Source organism: Melospiza melodia, chromosome 31 (genome assembly GCF_035770615.1).
Source record: "Melospiza melodia melodia isolate bMelMel2 chromosome 31, bMelMel2.pri, whole genome shotgun sequence".
NCBI lineage: Eukaryota > Metazoa > Chordata > Aves > Passeriformes > Passerellidae > Melospiza > Melospiza melodia.
In genome coordinates this window covers 519,491-544,725 of record NC_086224.1, presented here as the reverse complement: position 1 = coordinate 544,725, position 25,235 = coordinate 519,491, and the positions used below count along the sequence as shown (strand labels likewise).

Below are 25,235 nucleotides of genomic sequence, written 5' to 3'. Positions count from 1 at the left end.
TCCTCTTCCTCCTCCTCCTCCTCCTCCTGGTCCCGCTCGCCCTCGGGGCTGCGGCAGCCCCGGCCGTGCCGGGCCCACGCGCGGCGCCTCTGCCACGAGCAGGGCCCGAGCACCGAGGGTGCCTCCATGGCCGGGGGGGTCCCTGGGGGGCGGGAGGGATGTGAGGGACCGGGGGGTGAGGGGGGAGACACCGGGGGTTCCACGGGCAGGGACAGGGTGGGCTTGGGGCAGTGGGTGGGCAGCTCCCCAAATCCCAAAATCCCCAAATCCCCAAATCCCAAAATCCCAAATCCCAGCCCCCTCAGCACTGACCGGCTCCAGGGATGGGTGGGCAGCTCTCCCCCATCCCAAATCCCCAAATCGCAGAATCCCCCAATGCCAGACCCCTCAGCACTGACCGGCTCCAGGGGTGCATGGGCAGCTCTCCCCCAAATCCCCAATCCCAAGTCCCCAAAACCCCAAATCCCCCATCCCAGACCCCTCAGCACTGACTGGCTCCAGGGGTGTGTGGGCACCTCCCTGTGCCCATCCCAAATCCCCAAATCCCAAACCCCAATCCCCAAATCCCCAAATCCCAAATCCCCAGTCCCAAGCCCCTCACACTGACCGGTTCCAGGGGTGTGTGGGCACCTCCCTGTGCCCCTCCAGGCCCCGTGGGCAGCCGCCGCCGCCTCCTCCTGCCCCCCCCGGCCCCGCCCGGCCCCCATCCGTCGTCAGCGCAGCGGGAGGAAACTCATCGGCTTGGAAGAGGAAATTAAAAAAAAAAAAATCAACAGCCCAGATCTCAAACGTCGCCCCACATCCGCCAGCGCCGCGGGAAAAGCTCCTGAGGGCAGCCCGGGCACCCCCTGGCACTGCCCGAGGCGTCCCCAGCCCTCCCGAGGGGGTCTCTGGTGTTCCCAAAGGGTCCCTGATTGTCCCAAGGTGTCCCTGATTGTCCCAAGGTGTCCCCAACCCTCCCAAAGGGTCCCTAATCTTCCTAAAGGGCCCCTGATCTTCTTCCCGGAGAGTCTCCAACCTTCCCAAGGTGTCCCCAACCTTCCCAAAGGGTGCCTGATCTTCCTGAAGTGTCCCAAACCTTCCCAAAGGGTCCCCAACCCTCCCAAGATGTCCCCAATATTCCCAAAGGGTCCCTGATTGTCTCAAGGTGTCCCCAACTTTCCCAAAGGGTCACAGGTTTTCCCAAATGGTCCTCAACCTTCCTTTAGGGTCCCCAACCTTCCTTTAGGGTCCTCAACCTTCCCAAGGTGTCCCCAGCCTTCCTTTAGGGTCCCCAACCTTCCTTTAGGGTCCCCAACCTTCCTTTAGGGTCCTCAACCTTGCCAAGGTGTCCCCAGCCTTCCTTTAGGGTCCCCAACCTTCCTTTAGGGTCCCAGCCTTCCTTTAGGGTCCCCAACCTTCCTTTAGGGTCCCCAACCTTCCCAAGGTGTCCCCAACCTTCCCAAGGTGTCCCCGATTGTCCCAAGATATCCCAAACTTTCCCGAAGGGTCCCCGACCTTCCCAAGGAACGGGGGTGATGGTGAACCCACTCTGGGTTTGGGGGAGCACAAGGGGGGGCTTTCCCTGGTGGTTGTTTTCCAAGGGGGGCAGCGCAGGGTGACGGGGACACCCCCAGCGTGGGCACAGGGTGACAGGGACACCCCCAGGGTGGGCACAGCACAGGGTGACAGGGACACCCCCAGTGTGGGCACAGCACAGGGTGACGGGAGCACCCCCAGTGTGGGCACAGCACAGGGTGACAGGGACACCCCCAGCGTGGGCACGGCTCTCACCTCACCGCCACTGAGGCGCCAGCCCTGGCCCCTCTTCCATCCCAACGGGTGCCCAAGGAGCTGGAATTGCCAGGAGCTGGAATCTCAACAAGCTGGGATCTCCAGGAGCTGGAATTCCCTGGAGCTGAAATTCCCAGGAGCTGGAATTCCTAGGGTTTGGCGACTCCAAGAGTTGGATCCCCCAGAATCCAGAGTCTCCAGGAACTGGAATCCTCAGGATTTGGAATCCCCAAGATCTGGAATCCCCAGGATCAGGAATCCCCACACTCCGGAACCTCCAGAATCTGGAATTCCCAGGATCAAAAATCTCCAGAAGCTGGAATCCCCAGGACCACGAATCTCCAGGATCTGGAATCCCCAGGATCAGAAATCCCCAGAATCTGGAATCCCCAGGATCTGGAATCTCCAGGATCAGAAATTCCCAGGACCAGGAATCCCCAGGATCTGGAATCCCCAGGATCAGAAATCCCCAGAATCTGGAATCCCCAGGATCTGGAATCTCCAGGATCAGAAATCCCTGGGATCTGGAATCTCCAGGATCTGGAATCTCCAGGATCAGAAACCCCCAGGATCTGGAATCCCCAGAATCTGGAATCCCCAGAATCTGGAATCCCCAGGATCTGGAGTCCCCAGCACCCGCACACCCCAGTACCTCAGCCGGTCCCCAGGGCCGCGTCCCCGAGGCTCGGGTGCCGCCCGTGACAGTGACGGTGACGGTGACGGTGACCCGAGCGCTGCCCCAGCCGCGATCCCGATCCCGATCCCGTCAAAAAAGGCAAAGCAGCTCCAGCAGCTCCGGGCCGGCAGCGCCGCGCCCGCGCCTCGGGATATTTTTAGCCCGGGAGTGTTTAAAGTGGATAAAGCCCCGAATTAAGCGATCCTTCAGGCCGGGCCGGGAACGGGGGGAGGAACCGGGGGGGGGACGGGAACATCCCTGGGGAGAACGGGAACATCCCTGGGAGAACGGGAATAACCCCGGGAGAACGGGAATAACCATGGGAGAACGGGAATAACCCCGGGGAGGACGGGAATAACCCCGGGAGAACGGGAATAACCATGGGAGAACGGGAATAACCATGGGAGAACGGGAATAACCCCGGGGAGGACGGGAATATTTCTGGGAAGGATGGGAAGAGCTCTGGGAAGGATGGGAAGAGCTCTGGAAGGACAGCAATGCCTCTGGGAAGCATGGAAATATTCCTGGGGAGGATGGGAATAGCCCTGGAAGGATGGACAGATCCCCCAGGACGGACGGACACGTCCCCAGGAATGACGGACATGTCCAACCCTGGACAGATCCCTCGCCCCTCCCTGGCCCCGCTCCGGGCTGGGAGCAGGAGAACGGCCCCGTCCTGTCCCCGATGTCACATCTCGGACACGGCTGGCCCCAAGAATGTCCCCAAGGGGGTCCCAAGGATGTCCCAAAGGATGTCCCCAGTGATATCCCCAGGGATGTCCTCAGGGATGTCCCTGAAGGTGCCCCAAGGATGTCCCTAAAGGTGTCCCAAAGCTGTCCCCAAGGCTGTCCCCAAGGCTGTCACCCAAGCACGGCCGAGGGACCCGCGGTGCCACCAGGGCGTGGCCATTGGCAGCCTCGGGGGGGGGGTCCCGGTTCAGCACAACCCCCCCGGTACCCCCTCACCCCATTCCCGTTCCCTCGGGGGGGCTGAAGGGGGGTTGGGGGGGTCTCTCCCACCCAAAACTCCCTGCGAGCCCCGGGATGGGGCTGGGGGCGTCACGCCGGACTTTGAGGGGGGGGGGGGTTCATTTGCCTCCCCCCTCCCCAAAACCAGCATCACCTTTATCGGACCCCCGGCACCCGGGGGATGCCCCGGTGCCCCCCGGGACCCCCGGGGCTGGCGGGGGGGGCAGAGCGGGGCTCGGGCGGGCCCCCCCCCCGCCTGACCTACTTAGCGGATTCCTGCCGGCGGATCCCGGCAGCCGCCCGGGCTCCGGCTCCATGAATAAGTGATGGGACACGCGCTCAGGGCTGCGCCGGGGGGGCGCGGGGCCCGAAACAGCCCCGGAGCCAACCGCGAACCCCCCTGCCCCGAAAACCCCGGACCCGAAACAGCCCCGGAGCCAACCGCGAACCCCCCTGCCCCGAAAACCCCGGACCCGAAACAGCCCCGGAGCCAACCGCGAACCCCCCCGCCCCGAAAACCCCGGACCCGAAACACCCCAGCCCCGAAGACACAACCCCCCCGGCCCCGAATCCCGAACCTCCCCGGCCCCGAAACCCTCGGCCCCAACAGCCCCGGCCCCGAACTCACAACCCCCCCGGCCCAGAAACCCTCCCAGTCCCACACCCGAAACCCCCCGGCCCCGAACGCCCCCGGCCCGGAATCCCCCGGCCCCATGCCCAGAACCCCCCGGCCCCCCAACACCCCCGGCCCGGAACCCCCTGGCCCCGAATTCCCTGGCCCGGGACCCCCCCAGCCCCACAGCCCCCCCAGCCCCACACCCTCGCCCCCCACCCGGCCCCAAGCCCCAAACCCCCCCATGTCCCTGGGGGTGTCACTTGGAGGGGGGGACATGGGGCTGTGGGGACACCCCCTGTTCTCCTCACCAGGAGAGAGGATTGGGGATGCCCCCAGCCCACCCTGTGACACCCCCCAGCCCTAAATTGGCCTTTTTGGGGGTTTTGGGGTGTCCAGGCTGTGCTGGGACGGTCCCCAAGTGCTGGCCTTGTCCCCTTGTCCTGGTGCTGGGGGGAAATCCTGTCCCTGTCCCTGTCCCCATCCCTGTCCCCATCCCTGTCCTTGTCCCCATCCCTGTTCCTGTCCCATCCCTGTCCCTGTCCCCATCCCTGTCCCCATCCCTGTCCCTGTTCCTGTCCCATTGCTGTCCCTGTCCCCATCCCTGTCCCTGTCCCCATCCCTGTCCCTGTCCCTGTCCCCATCCCTGTCCCTGTCCCCATCCCTGTCCCATTGCTGTCCCTGTCCCTGTCCCATGTCCCTCCCACGGTCTGTGTGTCTGTCCCAAGGCCTGTCTGTCCGTCCTCACGCCCCCATGTCTGTCCCAGCGTCCCTGAGTCTGTCCTTGTGTTTGTTTGTCTGTCCCTGTGTCCCAGGGTCCATCCGTGTGTCTGTCCTCCTGTCCCAGCTCTCTTTCTGTATCCAGTCCTGTGTCCCTGTGTCTGTCCCCATGTCCTCTCTCTTGTTTGTCCCCTCATCTTGGCTCTGTCCACACGTCTGTCCCTGCAGCCTGGAATCCATCCTTGTGTCTGTTTGTCTGTCCCCGTGTCCCAGGGTCCATCCATGCGACCGTCCCTGTGTCCCTCCTCATGTCCCTGTATCTGTCCCAGTGTCCCTGTGTCTGTCCCACTCTCCTGACTCTGTCCGTGTGTCCCTCCTCATGTCCCTCTGTCTCTCCTCATGTCCCCGTGTCTGTCCCTGTGTCCCTGTGCCTGTCCCCGTGTCCCTGTGTCTGTCCCCGTGTCCCCGTGTCCGTCCCTGTGCCTGTCCCTGTGTCTGTCCCTGTGCCTGTCCCCGTGTCCCTGTGTCTGTCCCCGTGTCCGTCCCGGTGTCCCAAGCCCCGTCCCCGTGTCCCGTTGTCCATCCCCGCGTCCCGCGCGCGGGGCCCGGGGCGAGGCGTGGCCTCCCCGGGGCGGGGCCGGGGCGGGGCCGGGGCGGGGCCGGGGCGGGGCCGGGGCGGGGCCGGGGCGGGGCCGGGGCGGGGCCGGGGCGGGGCCGCTCGGAGCCGCCGGAGCCGCCGGAGCCGCCGCGCCCGCGATGGAGCCCAACAGCCCCCGCAAGATCCAGTTCACGGTCCCGCTGCTGGAGCCGCACCTGGACCCGGAGGCGGCCGAGCAGGTGCGGGGACACCGCGGGGACACCGCGGGGACACCGGGGGGACACCGGGGGGACACGGGGGGGCCGCGGGGCCGCGCGGAGCAGCGAGCCGGGGGGGCTCCGGGGGGCTCCGGGGGGCTCCGGGCGGCTCCGGGGATCACGGCCCGGCCGGGGGTGGCACCGCCAGGCCGGGGGTGACGCGGGGACAGCGGCGACGCGAGGGAGCGGCCCCCGGTGCCGGGGCCACCCGCCGCTGTCCCCGCGGGGCGGCGGGGGGACGGTGCCAGGGCCATGTGCCCGCTCTGCGCGACGCCACCGGGACCCCCGGGACCCCCTGGACCCCCCGGGACCCCCCAGGCCCTGCTCCCGTCAGGGCCGGTCCCAGCACGGCCCCGCGCTCGGGGTGACCCCGCGGGGACACGGCCGGGGAACCCCAGCCCCTCCTGCCCCCTCCCCGGGGGTCAGTGGGGACCCCTCGGCCCCACATCACTCACGGCGGCTTCAAGGGGGCGAGGAGAAGAGGGGGGGTCCCTGCCGTGCCCCCCCAGCCGGGGGTCCTGGGGGTGGGGGGCCAGGAGCCCCCCGGTGCCAATGGAGAGGGGGCGATGTCACCCAATGTGCCCATGCGGGGGCACCCCCCGGCTCGGGGGCAGCAGCGTGGGGTGCCCGGGATGGACGGGGAGAGTTCGGGGGTCCCCAGGATGGAGGAGCAGAGCTGGGGGTCCCCGGGATGGACGGGGAGAGTTCAGGGGGTCCCCAGGAGGGAAAGGGAGAGCGGGGAGGGGGCACGAGCCCCCCAGCACCCATCAAGGGGCACCCCCAGCCCCGTCCCCGTCCCCTCGGGCACTGCCCAGCCCCGGGCACCCCCTGCCCTGCCCTGCCTCAGTTTCCCCTCCCGGGGGTCTCACCCGGCGCCTCTCAGGGGTGGGTGGGGGTGACCCCGGCCCCGTGCGGTGGCAGCAGGTGACACCGACGATGTCCCCTCCCTGCTCCTCTTTCTGGGGTGCCCCTCGCAGCGAGGGGGGCTCGGCCGTGTCCCCCTCTCCGTGTGGCACCGCGGTGTCCCCGTGTCCTGCGGGGTCGCCCCCAAATCCGCCCAGCCCCACCCTCCCAAGGACCTTGTGCCCCCCGTGTGCCCCCACAGCCGGCAGCCCCCGGCCCCCAGCCCAGCCGAGCGCCCCCCGTTTCCCTCTTTTTCTCCCCCCTGTTTGCCCCTCTTTGCCCCCTGTTTCCCCCCTGTTTGCCCCCCTGTTTGCCCCCTGTTTGCCCCCCTGTTCCCCTCTTGTTTTCCCCCCTGTTTCCCCCCCGTTTTCCCCCCCGTTTGCCCCCATATTTGCCCCCTATTTTCCCCCGTTTGCCCCCTATTTGCCCCCAGTTCCCCCCCTGTTTGCCCCCAGTTCCCCCCCTGTTTGCCCCACTATTTGCCCCCTATTTTCCCCCTTATTTGCCCCCTATTTGCCCCCCTATTTTCCCCCTGTTTCTCCCCTATTTTCCCCCTTATTTGCCCCCTGTTTTCTCCTCTGTTTGCCCCCTTTTTGCCCCCTATTTGCCCCCCCGAGTGCCAGGCCCAGCCCAGGCCTTTGTCCTGCCCCTCTGCCCGTGTCCCCAAGTCCCCCCGAGGCCTCGGGGACCATCCCGGCTGGGTTTTGCCCGGCCGATTCAAGCCGGGCCGGGCCGGGCCCCTCCCGGTACCACCCTGTGCCCGCTCCCGGTGCCCGCTCCCGGTGCCCGGTGCCCTCTCCCGGTATCGGCCCCGTCCCGGCCGCCCCCGGATCCGCCGCGCTCCTTAATCGATGCTGGAGATTGATCTAAAAATAGCGGCGGGAGGGAGCGGGGATGGAGGGATGGGGGATGGAGGAGGAGGAGGAGGAGGGAGGGAAGGAGCGTGGGGGGGTAGGACCAGCGCATCCCCGCCCCGGGATCCCCCCGGAATGAGGGCGGGGGGCTCAGCCGGGGGTCCCGGCCCCACCCGGGTCACCTTGAGCGGGTGCCGCCGCTGCCCCCTCCCCATCCCCGCCCCGGGGGTCGCACGGGGGGGGGGCTCGGCCTCGCCCCGCACCCTCGGGAGGCTCCGGAGGGGCTGCGGCGTCCCGGGGGGGGTCGCGGATTCTCGGGGTCCCTCCCGGAGCTGCGGAGGCTTGGGGGGGGACCCCAAACCCGCCCAGCCCCGTCGCGGGGGGGGGGGGGGGGGGGGCTGAGGGGACCCCGATCCCGAATTGGGGGGCTCGGGGGGGTCGGCGGCGATTCCCGGTTCCCGTTAATCCCGGTTCACATCCAGCCGCGTTTCCATGGCAACGGGGCCGGCACGGGAGGATGCGCTGGGGCCGGGGGGGGGGGGGCAGGGGCCGGGAGGGGCGGGGGGGGCTCCCGGCCGCTCGCCCGCCTCATTAGCATCTCATCAGCATCTCATTAGGCAGCCCGCCTCATTAGGGAATCCTCGCCGGGAAACCCGCGCGTGGGAGGCGCTCCGTTACTGGGTCAGCGGGGAAAGGGGGCGCGGGGTCGGCCTGTCCCCATTGTCCCCGCCGCCGTCCCCATTGTCCCCGCCGCCGTCCCCATTGTCCCCATCGTCCCCATTGTCCCCACGGCCCCGCTGTCCCCACCGAAGGGCAGCGGCCGGAGCGGCTCCGGGTGACCTTGGGCAAGGGCAGGGCCGCGCAGGAAGGGCAGGGCCCGCCCGGTGTCCCCGTGTCTGTCCCCGTGTCTGTCCCCGCGTCTGTCCCCGTGTCTGTCCCCACGTCTGTCCCCACGCGTTTCCCGCCGCCGGGTATAATTAGCTCCGTGATGGAAAAGCCACGTGTGTGTCCGTGTGTCCGTCCAGCTCCTGTCCCCACGGGGCCGCCACCGCCCTGGGCACGGTGACATGGTGGGCACAGGGCCACCACAGCCCTGGGGACAGTGACACGGCGGGCACAGGGCCACCACCGCCCTGGGGACGGTGACACGGCGGGCACAGGGCCACCACCGCCCTGGGGACAGTGACACGGCGGGCACAGGGCCACCACCGCCCTGGGGACAGTGACACGGCGGGCACAGGGCCAGTGGGGCACGGCTGGGTGTCCCAGTTCCAATCTGGGAGTCCCAGTTCCTATCTGGGGGTCCCAGTTCCAGTCTGGGGGTCCCAGTTCCTATCTCTGGGGGTCCCAGTTCGTGTCTGGGGGTCCCAGTTCCTACCTGGGGGTCCCAGTTCCCCTCTGGGGGTCCCAGTTCCAGTCTGGGGGTCCCAGTTCCTACCTGGGGGTCCCAGTTCTATCTCTGGGGATCCCAGTTCGTGTCTGGGGGTCCCAGTTCCTATCTGGGGGTCCCACTTTTCTCTTGTGTCCCCCCAGATCCGGAGGCGCCGCCCGACCCCGGCCAACCTTGTCCTGAGCAGTGACCAATCGTCCCCAGGTGGGTCCCAGCGGTGTCCCCGCGTCACCCCCGGCCCCAGCCCACCCAGGGACCCCCCAAACTGCTCAGGGACCCCCTTAATGACACTCAGGGACCCCAAATATGCTCAGGACACCCCCCTACGTGCTCAGGGACCCCCTAATGGCACTCAGGGACCCCCAAAATGACTCAGGGACCCCTTCACCTTCTCAGAGACCCCCCAAAAATGCTCAGTGACCCCCACATGATGCTCAGCCCTCCCCCCTAAATTCCAGGACCCCCCTCCCTGATATCAGGACCCCCACTCATGGGGGGTGAGACCCCAATCCCCGTGACAATGGGGGGGTGGGGGTGGTGGCACTGTCCCCATGACACCCCCAGGGCACAGAGAGCCCCAGAGGGGCCGGGTGGACATCGGGGGGTGCAGGATGGCCCCCCCCCCCCACACCCTCATTGACCTCGGGGGGTTCAGGATGAGCCCCCCCACCCCTCATTGACCTCGGGGGGTGCAGGATGGACCCCCCCACCCTCATTGACCTCGGGGGGTTCGGGACGGGCCCCCCCACCCTCATTGACCTCAGGGGGTTCGGGATGAGCCCCCCCACCCCTCATTGACCTCGGGGGGTTCGGGATGAGCCCCCCCACCCCTCATTGACCTCAGGGGGTTCGGGATGAGACCCCCCCACCCTCATTGACCTCGGGGGGTGCAGGATGGACCCCCCCACCCCTCATTGACCTCCTGCCCCCCCCAGAGATCGACGAGGACCGGCTGCCCAACCCCCTGCTGAAGGTAGGTGGCGCTGCCCGGGGGGGCTGTGGGGACCCCCAGGGGACCCCCCCAAAGTGGGGAGAGCCCCCCTGAGCCGCCCCCGTGTCCCCCCCCCCCCCCCAGTCCGGCCTGGCCATGTCCCCGCGGCAGAGGAAGAAGGTGTCCCGCAGCACCCCCACCATGAAAGGTACAGGGGGACAATGGGGGGACAATGGGGGACAATGGGGGGGGTCACAGAGACACGGGGGGGACATGGTGGGACATGAGGGGACACGAGGGGGACATGGTGGGACGTGAGGGGGGGACGCAAGGGGACATGGGAGGACGTGAGGGGGACACGGGGGGACATGCAGGGGGACACGGGGGGGTCACAGGGACACGAGGGGGGCACATGAGGGGACACGGGAGGACATAAGGAGACACGAGGGGACACAGGGGGACACGAGTGGACATGAGGGGACATGGGGTGACACGGGGGTGACAGGAGAGGGACTTGGGGGGACACGGGTGGGGACACAAGGGGGGCACAGGGGGGGACACGAGTGGACATGGGGTGACACTGGAGGGCCTTGAGGGGACACGGGGGGATCACAGAGGGGTGACAGCCCCCCAGCACCGTGGTTTATGGGTGGCTGGGTGTCCCCACCCCACACCGGCCTCAGTCCCCGCCACCACGAGGCCACCACGAGGCCACCACGAGGCCACGCCCGAGGGCGGTGTCGCCGGGAGGGTGGGGACGGTCACCAGGGCCCCCCCCCGCGCCCCCCCCAGCGCCGCTCCCTGCCCGGCAGAGCTGCAGATGATGGTGGAGCATCACCTGTGCAAGCAGGCGCAGGGCGGCGACGACGACGACGAGGTGGCGGCCACCGCCCGCTGTCACCGCGGCGGGGACACCGAGGCAGAGCACCGGCACAGCCCCGGCCCGGCCCCGGCCGGCCACCGTGAGTGGGGGGCACCGGGGGGGGCACTGGGGGGCACTGGGGGGGGCACTGGGGGGCACTGAGTGGCTCTGAGGTCACCCCTGTGCTGTGACACCCACAGGGACCCCCGGAGATGGGACCCCCCAAGCGGGGACACCCCGGGCCGGGACCCCCCAGGCCGGGACCCCCCAAGCGGGGACCCCCCGGGCCGGGACCCCCGGGGCCGTGCGGCGCAGCCGGGCTGAGGACGGGACCCATATAGAGCCTGGGGACAGCGCGGGCAGCGGCCACTAGGTACGGCCTGGGGACACTGGGGACACGCTGGGGGCACTGGGGGCATTGGGGACAATGGGGACAATGGGGACACTGGGGGCATTGGGGGCATTGGGGACAATGGGGACACTGGGGGTGCTGGGGACATTGGGGACACTGGGGACATTGAGGGACATTGGGGGCATTGAGGGCATTGGGGGCATTGGGGACATTGGGGACAATGGGGAGCATTGGGGACACTGCGGGCATTGGGGGCATTGGGGCATTGGGGGCATTGGGGACATTGGGGAGCATTGGGGACACTGCGGGCATTGGGGGCATTGGGGACGCTGAGGGCACTGGGGACACATTGGAGACACACTGGGGACATCGGGGGCACCGGGGACACCTGGGAACACTAGGGGACATTGGGGACACTGGGCTGGGGCAGTGTAGGGGCACTGGGACATGGTACTGTGGCACTAGGGTGGCACTGGGACACAGAACTGGGACATTGGAGGGCACAGGGATATGGTGTTGGGACACGAGGGTGGCACTGGGACACCAGACTGGGGCAGTGGGACACAAGGCTGGGACACTGGGGTGGCACTGGGACACCTGGGGGGCACTGGGACATGGCACTGGGACACTGGGATGTCACTGGGATGTCACTGGGGTGGCACTGGGGTGGCACTGGGATGTCACTGGGGTGGCACTGGGGCAGTGCCAGGGTCAAGGTGGCCCTGCTGGCACAGTGACAGGGGTGTCCCCTCCCCTGTCCCCAGCGCTGTCCCTGTCCCTTGTCCCCAGGTGTGGCCGCCGGACGCCAGCGCAGATTTTTTTTATTCCGTTTTCTAAGATTTTGGGGCCGCCCAGAATTCTTTTGGGATTTTTTTTTAATTTATTTTGTTTTATTTAATTTTATTTTACTCTGACGGGCAGGTGCCCTCCCCCTGGGGACCTCGGGGCAGGTGACACCTGCCACACACCCCCCTTACCCCGCACCGCCACCCTTGGGTGACACCGGGGACACGGAGTGACACCCTGCGTGCCCCCCCCATCACTGCCACCCCCGGGGGTCCCCAGGGCAGGGGACACTAGGGACACTGAGCAGACCCCCCCCACAATCACTGCCCCCCTCGGGGGTCCCCAGGGCAGGGGACACTAGGGACACTGAGCAGACCCCCCCCACAATCACTGCCCCCCTCGGGGGTCCCCAGGGCAGGTGACACTGGGGACACTGAGCAGACCCCCCCCACAATCACTGCCACCCTCGGGCCCCCCCCGCACCTGTGCACACCTGGGGGGGACACCTGGGCACGGGAGGGGACACGGGAGGGGACACGGGAGGGGACAGGGACACTCGCGTGCGCACGGACACGGGTGGGAGGGGGACAGGGACACAGGGGGGTGCAGGGACCCCCCCCCCAGCCGGAATTAAAGGGATCCTTTCCCCCCCCGCCTCCTGCTTGGGCCGCGCCGGGGGTGGGGGGGACCCCCTTATGAGTGGGGGGTGGTCAAAATCCCTGGGGGGGGGTCAAAATCCCTTTGGGTGCTGGGGCGGGGGTCGGGACCCCTATTTTGGGTGCTTGGTGGGGGCTCCAGGACCCCCTTTTGGGGGTTGAGAGGGCTCCAGGACCCCCCCCATAGGTGTTGGGGGGACCCCAGACCCTTTTTGGGGTGGGGTCAGGACCCCATTTTGCGTTGGGTGGGGGGGATTCCAGGACCCCCTTTTGGATACTGGGGAGACCCCAGACCCAGTTTGGATGCTGGGGTGGGGTCAGGACCCCATTTTGGATAGTGGGGGGGGCTCCAGGACCCCCCTTGGGGCCGCCCCCACGCCCAAATTCCGCCCCCTCCCCAAATTCCACCCCCTCAGTTTCCCCCCCCCCCCTCCCCAATGGCCGGAGCGCGGCCGTGGTGGTGGCGACGGCGGCGTTTATTAATTAACTCATTAATTAATAATTAATTGCTCGTTAGCGGCGGCGGCGCGGGGGGGACACATGCGGGGTGTGGGGGGGGGCGGAGCTCTGCCAGCGGTGACCGAGGGGGGGACACGGAGGGGGGACACGGCGGGGACACGGGGTACAAAAATACAAACACGGGGGGCGGGGCCAGGGCCGGAGTGGGAGGGGCCGGGGGCTGGTGGGGGGGGGGAGGTCCGGGCGTTCCCGAACATTCCTGAGCATTCCCGGGACATTCCCGAACATTCCCGGGGGGGGCGGGGCATCCCGGGAATCCGGGAGGGCGGGCGGTGCTCGGGGGGGGGGGGGGCAGTGGGTCCAGGGTTCTGGAACGTTCCCAGATCCGGGATTCTGGAACATTCTGAGGGTGGATCTGGGATCTGGAACATTCCTGGGCTGGATCCTGGATTCTGGAACATTCCCAGATCCGGGATTCTTGAACATTCTGAGGGTGGATCTGGGATCTGGAACATTCCTGGGCTGGATCCTGGATTCTGGAACATTCCCAGATCCGGGATTCTGGGACATTCTCGAGGGTGGATCTGGGATCTGGAACATTCCTGGGCTGGGTCCTGGATTCTGGAACATTCCCAGATCCGGGATTCTGGGACATTCTCGAGGGTGGATCTGGGATCTGGAACATTCCTGGGCTGGATCCTGGATTCTGGAACATTCCCAGATCCGGGATTCTGGGACATTCTCGAGGGTGGATCTGGGATCTGGAACATTCCTGGGCTGGGTCCTGGATTCTGGAACATTCCCAGATCTGGGATTCTGGAACATTCTCGAGGGTGGATCCAGGATTCTGGAACATTCCTGAATCTGGGATCCTGGAACATTCCTGGGGCCGGATCCACGATTCTGGAGCATTCCCAGGGCTGGATCCATGATTCTGAAACATTCCTGAAACTCAGTTTGGTATCTTCCCTTGGAAGATCCCAAGGCTGGATTTGGGATCCTGGGACATTCCCAAGGCCAAAACCAGGATTCTGGAAGATTCCAAGCCTGGATCCAGGATTCTGGAGTATTCCCGGGTCTGAGATTGGAACCATGGATTCCCCAAGCATTCCGGGGTTCCCAGGGCTCACTGGAGCTGGAGGGGGCGGCCGGACCAGGATGTGGGAGCATTCTGGAACATTCCGGAACATTCCCAAAGATTCCCAAAGATTCCCAGCATTCCCGAGCACTCCCGGGATGTCGCAGGAACCGGGGACATTCCAGGGACACACCAGAGCTGGGGGCACACCAGAGAGGGATCCGTCCCTGTCCCTGCCACTCCCTGTCCCCAGTGCCACCCCCGCCACTCTGGATGGGACCTCCCTGTGCCTGTCCTTGTCCCCTCTCCTGTCCCCATCCCTGTCCCTCTCTCTGTCCTTGTCCCCATTCTTGTCCCCTCTCTTGTTCCTGTTCCTGTCCCCTCTCCTGTCCCCGGGCTGGATGGGGACAGGGCACAGTGCCACCCTCACGGTGGCACCATCCAGACCCCGAGGGGATCTGTCCCCCTGGCTGTCCCCAACATGTCCCCACGCATGTCCCCAGCGTGTCTCCCCAGCTGTCCCCAGTGCCACCGTCCCCGCCCCAGCCCCTCCCGAGCAGGAAAAGCGTTTTTAAAAATCCCAAAGGACTGAGCCCGGTGTGGGGGGCCGGGGGTGGCAGTGAGGGACCGGTGACACTGGGACAGAGGGGACAGCCCGGGGGGCTCCTGGCACGGCGGTGACACCAGGCCTGGCACAGCAGTCACACCAGTCTTGGCATGGCGGTGACACCGGGCCTGGCACAGGGGTGACACCGGTCATGGCACAGTGGTGACACCAAGCCTGGCACAGGGGTGACACCAAGCCTGGCATGGCGGTGACACCAGGCCTGGCACAGAGGTGACACCGGGCCTGGCACAGGGGCGACACCGATCCGAGCCCGGCCCCGGGGGCTCCTGGCACAGATGGTTCTGAACTCGATGGCATCGAAGACAAGACGGTGTCACTGAGACGGTGTCACTCAGCTGGACAGGGACCTGCGGGGAGGGGACAGTCACCGCGGTGTCCCCAGCCCACTCCTGGGGTCCTCACCTCGCTTTTCCCGGTGTCCCCGCCCTCCTCCCGGTGTCCCCGCCCCCCTCCCCGTGTCCCCGCCCCTTTCCCGGTGTCCCCGCCCCTTTCCCATCGACTCCTCCCTCTCCCGGTGTCCCCGCCCCTTTCCCGGTGTCCCCACCTGGCTCCTCCCCCCGCTAATCCACGTCCCCGTTCTCGCTGTGTGTCCCGGTGGTGGCCGCGGGCTCCTCGCACGGGGACAGCTCATCGATGGACGCCTGGTTGGTGATGCCTGGGGGACACGGGCAGGGTCACCGGGGACACCCCAGAACTCGTGTCCCCCCCAGGGCCACCTCCCCACGCAGTCCAGGTTGTGCCCCCTGCACCGCGCTTGTGTCACCTCCTAGCCTGAGGACACTGGGACACAGCTGGCCCTGAGCAGTTTGTGGTGGTCCCCAGCCCCTCCTCAGTGGCCGTGGTGGCCATGGGTGGCTGTAGTGACCATGGTGGCCATTGGTGGCCATTGGTGGTCATGGTGGCTGTAGTGGCCATGGTGGCCATGGTGGCCATAATGGCTGTGGTGGCCATGGTGGCTATAGTGGCCATGGTGGCTGTAGTGGCCCATGATGGCCATACTGGCCGTGGTGACCCATAATGGCTGTGGTGGCCGTGGTGGCCATGGTGGCCATGGTGGCCATGGTGGCCATAATGGCTGTGGTGGCCGTGGTGGCCATGGTGGCTGTAGTGGCCATGGGGGCCTTGGTGGCCATGGTGGCCATTGGTGGCCGTAGTGGCCATGGTGGCGCATAATGGCCGTGGTGGCCGTCCCCTACCGCTGGCCGCCCTCTCCTTCCACTTCTGCTTGTTCTCCTGGATGTGCTTGGTCCAGGTGGAGCGGAACCCGGCCAGGTCGGCCTTGATGTCCTCCAGGTGCTCATCCAGGGACGGCTGCCGCCACTGCGAGCTGGGGGACAACGGGGACAGCTGGCAGCGGGCCAGGGTCACCACTGCCACCGCAGGGCACGAACCTTGGGGACAGGGACGCCCACCTGGGCTGCTGGGTGGCCGCGGGGTTGCCCTTGGCCTTGGAGCCGTCCTCGGGCAGCGGCGTCACCAACTTCTCGGCCACGTCGGTGAGCACCGAGAACGTCGGCTCCACGATGAAGTCGATGAACCCTGGGGACAGGAGGGGACACGGCGCTGCTGCTGGGGACACACCGGGGACAGCGAGGGGACAGCGAGGGGACAGGACGGGGACGGGACCTCGCCCGCACTCACCGATCTGCGACTGGGCCACCAGCGTGGAGGTGCGGTCGCAGAGGGGCGAGAAGGGCAGCCCCAGCTCGGCCTCCTTGTCCCCCTGGCAAGGCAAGGGACATCCGTGGTGTCCCCACGGGGTGTCCCCCGCGTCCCCCCGCCCGGCCCCGGCCCTACCTGCCGGAAGAACTCCTCCATGAGCGCCTTGGTCCAGCGGCTGTGCACCGCCCACTGCTTGGTGGGGTGGCTGATGTCGGCCGCGTGCAGCAGCAGCGACAGCACCTTGGCCTTGTCCAGCCTGGGGACAAGAGCCCGGGTTGTCCCCAGAGCCACCCCGCCACCCCTGGGGACACACCTGGCGCTGGCCACCGCCCCCACCCACCTCTCCAGCTGCTGCAGCGCCGTCTTCATGGACTTGACCTGCTGGAAGTGGCAGGACATGTCGGTGGCCAGGACCATCTCGATGACCAGCGCCCGCAGCTCGCTGAGGGGACAGAGGGGACGCGGTCAGGGACAGCGAGGGGACAGGGTGGGGACGGCGAGGGGGCAGCGAGGGGACCTTACGCGAACTCGTCCTTGGTGAGGTTGACGAAGATGTTGAGCTCCTCGTCCTGCATCAGGCGGAACACGGCGCTGATGTGGTGGTTCTCCAGCACCGAGCGGTCGTTGTACAGGATGGCCGTGTCCGACCTGGGGACACCACGGGGACACCACGGGGACACCATGGGGACACTGGGCACGGGGACAGGGCCCCCGCAGCGAGGGGTGGCCCTGGGTGGCAGCACGGCTGTGTCCCGGCTGGGTCGGTGGCCGTGAGCGTTCCGCAGGTGTCACCATGGTGTCCCCAGGATGGCTCCGCAGCCATGTCTGGGACATGCCGTGCCACCCACACTGTGCCACCCATGCCATGTCACCTGTGCCATGCTGTGCCATGCTGTGTCAGGTGTGCCATGCTGTGCTACATCTGCCGTGTCACCCATGCCATCCTGTGCCACCTGTGCCATGCCATATTGTGCCACCCATGCTGTGCCATGCTACGCCACGTCTGTTGTGCCACCTGTGCTGCGCCACCCATGCCATGCTGTGACACCCGTGCCATGCCATGTCCCCCATGCCATGCTGTGCCACTCATGCCGTGCTGTGTCACCTGTGGCACACCACCCCTGCTGTGCCGTGTCACCATGCTGTGCCATGTCCCTGTGCCATGCCACGTCCCCCATGTCACGCTGTGTCCCAGTGCCATGCTCCATCCCTGCCATGCCATGCCATCTGTGCCGTGCCGTGTCCCTGTGCCATGCTGTGCCACCCGTGCCATGCCGTGTCCCTGTCCCCGCGCCCTCACTTGGTCTGGATGTGGAAGCTGTTTGTTGTCCCCGTGTGCTCGAAGTCGTGGATGGCGGCGGCAAAGACGATGGCCAGGAGCTCGATCTCGGACAGGCAGTGCTGGGGACAGGGACGGGGACACGGACAGGGACAGGGACAGGGATGGGGACAGGGACAGGGACGGGGATGGGGACAGGGACAGGGACAGGGACAGGGACAGCGATGGGGACAGGGATGGGACAGGGATGGGGACAGGGACGGGGATGGGGACAGGGACAGGGACAGGGACAGGGACAGGGACAGGGACAGGGACAGGGACAGGGATGGGACAGGGACAGGGATGGGGACAGGGACAGGGAGAGGGACAGGGACAGGGACAGGGATGGGGACAGGGACGGGGACAGGGACAGGGATGGGGACAGGGACGGAGATGGGGACAGGGACAGGGATGGGGACAGGGACACAGATGGGGACAGGGATGGGGACAGGGACAGGGATGGGACAGGGACGGGGACAGGGATGGGACAGGGACGGGGACAGGGACAGGGACAGCGATGGGGACAGGGATGGGGACAGGGATGGGGACGGGGACAGGGATGGGGACAGGGACAGGGACAGGGACAGGGACGGGGACAGGGATGGGGACGGGGACAGGGATGGGGACAGGGATGGGGACGGGGACAGGGATGGGGACAGGGACAGGGACAGGGACAGGGACAGGGACAGGGACGGGGACAGGGATGGGACAGGGACGGGGACAGGGACAGGGACAGCGATGGGGACAGGGATGGGGACAGGGATGGGACAGGGACGGGGACAGGGACACAGGGATGGGGACAGGGACGGGGACGGGGACGGGGACAGAGATGGGACAGGGACAGCAAGTCAGGGACAAGGATGGGGACAGGGCCACCTCCGCCATGAGTGTGACACCCCAGGTGTGCCGTGACAACCACGTGGGGACAACGGGCAGCATGCGCACCAGGTGCCATCCCACATGTGACAGTCAGATGGGGACAGTGGGCACAGATGTGTGCCAGGTGCCGCCAGGCATGTGACAACTGTGTAGGGACAGTGGGGCACAGACATGTGCCAGGTGCCACCCCACATGTGACAACTGTGCACAGACCCGTTCCAGGTGCCACCCATGCGTGTCCCCGGTGCCACCCTGGGGACATTCCCATGGCAACGAGCAGCACCGGGCCATGGGGACAGGCGGGTTGGGTTGTGTGGTGCCACCCTTGGGGACAGCCCCGTGTCCCCGTGTCCCCGTGTCCCCGTACCAGCATGCCGGTGCGCAGCAGGAAGCAGTGCACGGTCTGGGTGACGTCGGCCGCGTGCACCTGGTTGTGGTAGGGGTTCCGGAACTTTCCGTAGCCGCCCTCCAGCGCCTCCAGCAGCGACGTCAGGAACGCGCCGGGGATCTGTGGGGACATCGCGGTGACAGCGGGGGGGACAGTCCCCGAGGGGCAGCTCGGGGGTCCTGGAGGGCAGTTTGGGGGTCCTGGAGGGGAGTTTGGGGGTCCTGGAGGGCAGTTTGGGGGTCTTGGGTGGATTTTGGGGGTCCTGGGGTGGATTTTGGGAGGGTCCTGAGGGAGTCCTGGGTTGGAGTTTGGGGCTCCTGGGGAGGGTTTTGGGGCTGTTTTGGGTTTTTTGGGGGTTTTTTGGGGTTTTTTGGGGGGTGTTTTGGAGGATTTTGAATGTTGGGTCACAGCTTGAAGCGGCTGTTGAGGTTGTGGGGGTGATTTTTGGGGTATTTTGGGGGGATTTTGGGGTGCCATTCACACCTTGAAGTGGCTGTTGATGTTGTGGGGGGTATTTTGGGATATTTTGGGGTATTTTTTGGGTATTTTGGGGCTCCATCCCCACCTTGAAGCGGCTGTTGAGGTTGTGGCGGGTGAAGAGCTCGAACACCACCGTGCGCAGCGAGTGCTCCTCGGCCGCGCGGTGCAGCGAGAACACGTCAAAGCACCACTGGTCCAGGCCCTGGGGGACACGGGGACACCGCTGGGGACACCGGGGGACACGGGGGGGCCCGGGAATTCCAGGGGTGCCCAGCAATTCCGGGAATGCCCAGCAATTCCCAGTAAAGCCCCAGTGAAGTCCGTAATTCCCGTTTATTCCCATTTATTCCCATTTATTCCCACTTATTCCCACTTATTCCTGGTTATTCCAATTGATTCCCAATGATTCCCATTGATTCCCAGATATCCCCATTGATTCTCAAATTCCCAGTAATTCCCAGAGATTTCCATTGATTCCCAGTTATTCCCATTGATTCCCATTGATATCCCATTGATTCCCATTGATTCCCAGTTATTCCCATTGATTTCCAGATATTCCATTGATAGCCCATTGATTCCCATTGATTCCCATTGATATCCCATTGATTCCCAGTTATTCCCATTGATTCCCAGTTATTCCCATTGATTTCCAGACATTCCCAGATATTCCATTGATATCCCATTGATTCCCATTGATTCCCAGTTGTTCCCATTGATTTCCAGATTATTCCCAGATATTCCATTGATTCCCATTGATTCCCAGTTATTCCCATTGATCCCCAGTGCCTCCCATTGGTTCCCAGTGCCTCCCAGTGGCTCCCAGCAGCCCCCCTTGGTTTTGGTTTTTTGGGGGATTTTTTGGAGGTTTTTTTTTGGTACCTTCAGGCAGTTGAGGACGGAGGAGGAGTAGCTGGGCCCCACGGCCGTGTACATCCGGCGGAACATCCTGGGGGGAGGCAGGGCTGGGGGGCCTGGGGGGCTTGGGACACCCCTGGGGACCCCCAAGGACTGGGGACCCACCTGAGGGCTGGGGACACCCCTGGGACTGGGGACAGAGCTGGGGACACACCTGGGGACCCCTCGGGGCTCCCCTGGGGATTCACCTTGGTTCTAGGGACCCTCTTGGGTTTTGGGGACCCACCTGAGGGCTGGGGACAGTCTCTGGGTTTGGGGGTCCCCTCTGCTCTCAGCTCATCTCCCATACTGTCACATCCCTCCCAAGAAGTTCTGTCCCCACTGTGTCCCCTCCGTGCCCTGCTCAGTGTGTCCCCGTGTCCCCCATGCCCTCCTTGGTGTGTCCCCGTCCCCCCTGTGCCCTCTTGTCCCCACTGTGTCCCCCTTGGAGTGTCCCTGTGCCCTCTGCACCCTCCCTGTCCCCTCTGTGCCATCCTTGATGTGTCCCTGTCCCCTCTGCGCCATCCTCAGGGTGTCCCTGTCCCCCTGTGCCCATCTCGGAGTGTCCCTGTCCCCTCTGCACCCTTCCTGTCCCCTCTGTGCCATCCTCAGGGTGTCCCTGTCCCCCCGTGCCCATCTCGGAGTGTCCCTGTCCCCTCTGTGCCATCCTCAGGGTGTCTCTGTCCCCTCTGTGCCATCCTCAGGGTGTCCCTGTCCCCCTGTGCCCATCTCGGAGTGTCCCTGTCCCCTCTGCACCCTCCCTGTCCCCTCTGTGCCATCCTCAGGGTGTCCCCGTCCCCCTGTGCCCATCTCGGAGTGTCCCTGTCCCCTCTGTGCCTTGCTCAGCGTGTCCCCCACACCCCCCTCACCGTGTCCCCGTCCCCCCCCAACGCCCCCCTCGCCGTGTCCCCGTGCCCGTGTCCCCTCTGTCACCTCTCCACGAAGATGCCGGCCTGCACGGCGTGCACGATGCTGCGGAATTTGGGTTTCTCCTCGGCGCGGCGGCCCTTGGCCCGCGCCTGCTGCGTGAAGGTGGCGGCGAGCCAGTCGCGCACCTCGGAGGGCACGGCCGCGTCCGAGCCCATGTCCCGCAGCTCGTCCTCCGTGTCCAGCACCTGCCTGGGGGCACGGGGGCACTCAGCGCCGCCGCGCCCGCCCCCGGGTGTCCCCCCGGCGTCCCCTGGGTGTCCCCTGGGTGTCCCCTGCCCACCTGGTCTCGTCGATGCACACGGCCTCCAGCAGCGACGCCGCGTACTCCAGGTTGCGCTTCAGCTCCTCCACGTTCACCTCGCCCGCCTCGAGCTGCTTGAGCAGGAAACGGAGCCTGGGGGGCACCGGGGGCGCCCCCGGCATGGGGGGGACAGGGTTAGGGACAGGGAGGGACAGGGGGCGCCCCCGGGATGGGGGGACAGGGTTAGGGAGCCCCGGAATGGGGGGCACAGGGTTAGGGACAGGGGGGCACCCTCAGAATGGGGGGGACAGGGTTAGGGACACCCAGGGACAGAGAGGCATGGGGGGCACCCCTGGAACAGGGCGGGACTGCCAGGGACAGCCAGGGACAGGGGGCACCCCTGGAATGGGGGGACAGGGTTAAGGACATCCAGGGACAGGGGGACACCCCCGGAATGGGGGGACAGGGTTAGGGACCCCCGGAATGGGGGCACAGGGTTAAGGACAGCCAGGGACAGAGGGGACAGCGGGGACCCCCAGCAATGGGGGGGACAGGGTCAGGGACATCCAGGGACAGCAGGGACACAGCGTTAGGGACACCCGGGGACAGATGGGACCCCTGGCACGGGGGGGGGGGGCAGAGGGTTCGGGACCCCCAGGGACAGCCCCAGGGTGGGGACAGGGTGGGCACAGGGTGGCATTGACTCCCCCAGGAGAGCGGGGACAGCCCCCCCGGGTTGGGGACAGGAGGGGGTCACAGGAAGGGGACAGGGAATTGGGAGACTCCTGTCTGCGGAGTGCCATCCCCATGGCACCACGACACGGGGTGGCACAGGTGGCACGGGGTGGCACAGGTGGCACGGGGTGGCACAGGTGGCACAGGGTGATACAGGTGGCATGGGGTGATACAGGTGGCATGGGGGTGGCACAGGTGGCAGAGGGTGATATGGGTGGCACAGGTGGCATGGGGTGGCACAGGTGGCACGGGGTGATACAGGTGGCACGGGGGGTGGCACAGGTGGCACGGGGGGGGCCCAGGGTGGTGACAGCGTGGGGACACGGGCGCTGCCACCGTGCCAGCACAAGGACACCGCTGCGGCCACCACAGGCACCGGAGCCACGCGCTGGGGAGGGGCCACCACGTCCCCCGGTCACGGCGACAGTGACGGTGACAGCGACAGCGAGGGGGGCCGGGGGGGCACAGACGTCACCGGCGCTGCTGTGACCTTGGGGACGGCGGTTGTCACCTTCCCGCGCCCCGCCACCCCCGTGGGGACCCTCGGGGACCCCCCTCGGGGACAGCCATGCCCCGAGCCCCCCGTGTCACCCGTGGGGACAAGGGACAGGGCCTGGCTGTGCCACCCCGCTGAGTGCCACCCCCCGGGCCACCTGCCGTCGCCTGGTGACCCCCACGTCCGCAGGGGTGACAGGGTGGCCTCGGGGACCCCCGGCACCGTCACCCCTGGGGATGGCGGGGTGGGGACGCTGGGGGGGCTCAGGAGGGGACAGCCCCCGCTTTGGGGACACACCTGTGGGAGCGACACGTGTGACACCCCGGGCGTGCCACAACCCCCCGTGCACACGCGTGTGTCGCCCCCACGGCGTCACCCCCACAGTGTCACCCCCTTGTCCCCGGGCACGCTCAGGTGTGCCACACGCAGCCCGGGTGTGTCCCGCGCGCGTGCCCCGCCCCGCCCGTGCCCTCCCCGTGTCCCACACGTGTCCCCACGCGTGTCCCCACGCACGTGGCGCCCCCCGGGCCGCCCCCGCCCCACGGGGACCCCCCCCGGGCTCCGCACGTGCCGCAGGTGGGCGCGGGGCACGTGAGCGCCTGGCACAGGTGAGGGGGTGGCACCCCCGGCACCCCCCCCCCGAGGGCAGCGGTGGCACGGGGGTGGCACCTGCGGCACCTGCAATGTCCCCGCAGGGCTGGGGGACACCCCGGGGCCGCTGTCACCCCGCGGGGACACCCCCGGAGGGGCACACCAGGGGAGGGGACCCCGAGTCGGTCCCCAAAGGGGCCCAAAGGAGGCTTGGGGACACCCCGAGGGTCCCTGGGGGCTTTTTGGGGTGAGGGTCTTGGAGGGGAATGGGGCGCCCAGAGTGGGGGGTCAGGGGTTGGTTGGGGTGGGATCCTCGGATGGGTCAGGGGTCTCGGTTTGGGGTTTGGGGGTCCCAGTTTGGGGTTTAAGGGTCCCGATTTGGGGGTCCCGGTTTGGGGTTTGGGGATCCCAATTTGCGGTTCAAGGGTCCCGGTTTGGGGTTTGAGGTATCCCAGTTTGGGGGTCCCAGTTTGGGGTTTGGGGGTCCCAGTTTGCAGTTTAAGGGTCCCGATTTGGGGGTCCCAGTTTGTGGTTCGGGGGTCCTGCTCTGGGGGGAATGTCTCTCTTTTGGGGGGGGTCTCTCTTTGGGGGTTCCCCCGGGGCTCTCTTCGGGGTTGGTGTCTCTCTGGGTCTGGGGTCTCTCTCTGGGGTTTGGGGTCTCTCGTTGGGTCTGGGGTCTCTCTCTGGGATTTGGGGGTCTCTCTTTGGGTTCAGGGTCTCTCTCTTTGGGTCTGGGGTCTCTCTCTGTGTTTGGGGGTCTCCCTTTGGGGTCTGGGGTCTCTCTGTGGCTCTGGGCTCTCTCTGGGCGGGGGTCCCGCGGCCGGGGGTCACTCACAGCGCCCGCAGCTTGACCCAGACCTTCCTGCCGGGCACGGCCCTGGCGTCCAGCGGGGGACGGGCACCCCCCGGCCGCGTCCAGCGCCGCCCGCTCCCGCTCCAGCCCCGGGAGGCTCCGCGGCGGCTCCATCGCCCCTGGGCACGGGCGGCGAGCGCGGCTCAGCCCGGCCCGGTCCCCCCGGTACCGCCCGGTGCACCCCCGGTACCCCCCCGGTACCTCCCGGTACCTCCCGGTACCCTCCGGTACCACCCGGTGCCTCCCGGTACCTCCCGGTACCCTCCGGTACCACCCGGTGCCTCCCGGTACCTCCCGGTACCCCCCTGGTACCCCCCGGTCCCTCCGGTAGCCCCTCGGTTCCTCCGGTATCCCCTGGGCTCCTTCCCGTAGCCCCCCGGTCCCTCCGGTAGCCCCCGCTCCTTCCCGGTATCCCCGGCTCCTTCCCGCAGCCCGCCGGTTCCTCCCGGTAACCCCCGCTTGGTTCCTCCCGGTTGCCTCCCGTTACCCCCCGCGCCTCCGCCGGCCCCGTCCGCCGGTGCCTCCCGCAGCCCCGGAGCTGCCCCGGGCCCCGTTCTCCGGTGCCTCCCGCGGGCCCCGGTAGCGGCCGCAGCCCCGGGCGGGCGCCCCCCCGGCCCCGGCCTCCCCCCCGCCCCCCGGTAGCCGGCGGCTGCGCAGGCAGCACCGGAGCCAAGATGGATCCGGGCACCGGGGGTGGGAGCGGCGGCACGGGGGAACCGGGAGGGAGAGGCCGGGAACGGAGAAGCGGGAGGGGAGAACCGGGAACGGGGAAACCGGGAGGGGAGAACCGGGAGGGGAGAGCCGGGAACGGAGGACGAGGATGGGGGAACCGGGAGGGGAGAACCGGGGATGGAGAAGCGGGGAGGGAGAAGCGGGAACGGAGAACCGGGGAGGGAGAAGCGGAGGGAAGCGGGGGAGAAGGAGCGGGGATGGCAGCGCCGGCGCCGGGGATGCTGCGCGCTCCTACCGGGGGATGCTCGGCCGCTGCCGCCGCCGGTGCCGCCGGTGCCGCCGGTGTCGCCCAGCCCCGGTGTCGCCGCTCGCGGTGCCCGCGGCCGCCGGCGCTGCCTCCGCCGCCCGGGGCTCGCCGCAACTTTCCCCGAGGCGGCCCCCGGCACCGGCACCGGCACCGGCGGGCGGGGCGGGGCGGGGGGAGCCGGGGGCGGGCGCCGGGACCGGGGGGGTCCGCCCCAGCCCCGCGCGGCGCCGGGACCCCCGGGGCAACGGGGGAGGGGGCGACGCCCCGGGACCCCCCAAGGGATC

At 67.4% G+C, this 25,235-nt stretch overlaps 2 protein-coding genes and 1 long non-coding RNA gene across 3 annotated transcripts; 1 reads left to right on the top strand and 2 right to left on the bottom strand.

Annotated features, from left to right (window-relative positions):
* Nucleotides 1–688: 688 nt before the first annotated feature.
* Nucleotides 689–2,549, bottom strand: LOC134431337 (uncharacterized). Its single transcript, XR_010030963.1, has 3 exons — nt 2,426–2,549; nt 1,774–1,922; nt 689–740 (listed from the first exon to the last, which is right to left on the bottom strand). It is a non-coding gene; the product is annotated as an uncharacterized LOC134431337 (long non-coding RNA).
* A 2,917-nt stretch (nt 2,550–5,466) lies between these two features.
* Nucleotides 5,467–12,218, top strand: LOC134431281 (protein phosphatase 1 regulatory subunit 1A-like). The gene is made up of 7 exons (XM_063179260.1): nt 5,467–5,588; nt 8,897–8,957; nt 9,689–9,726; nt 9,829–9,892; nt 10,497–10,646; nt 10,747–10,919; nt 11,688–12,218. Exons 1-6 carry the CDS (start codon nt 5,508–5,510, stop codon nt 10,917–10,919), a joined length of 567 nt encoding a protein of 188 aa, XP_063035330.1. The 5' UTR covers nt 5,467–5,507; the 3' UTR covers nt 11,688–12,218.
* A 914-nt stretch (nt 12,219–13,132) lies between these two features.
* LOC134431277 (dual specificity calcium/calmodulin-dependent 3',5'-cyclic nucleotide phosphodiesterase 1B-like) lies at nt 13,133–24,086 on the bottom strand. The gene is given in 16 exon segments (XM_063179257.1): nt 13,133–14,852; nt 15,050–15,160; nt 15,702–15,832; nt 15,918–16,044; nt 16,147–16,228; nt 16,303–16,423; nt 16,508–16,609; nt 16,690–16,815; nt 17,468–17,568; nt 18,732–18,872; nt 19,318–19,434; nt 20,112–20,178; nt 21,060–21,245; nt 21,337–21,450; nt 23,955–24,010; nt 24,012–24,086. Coding segments are annotated over 15 exon segments (1,641 nt in total). The 3' UTR covers nt 13,133–14,852; nt 15,050–15,065.
* Between the last annotated feature and the right edge of the window lie 1,149 nt (nt 24,087–25,235).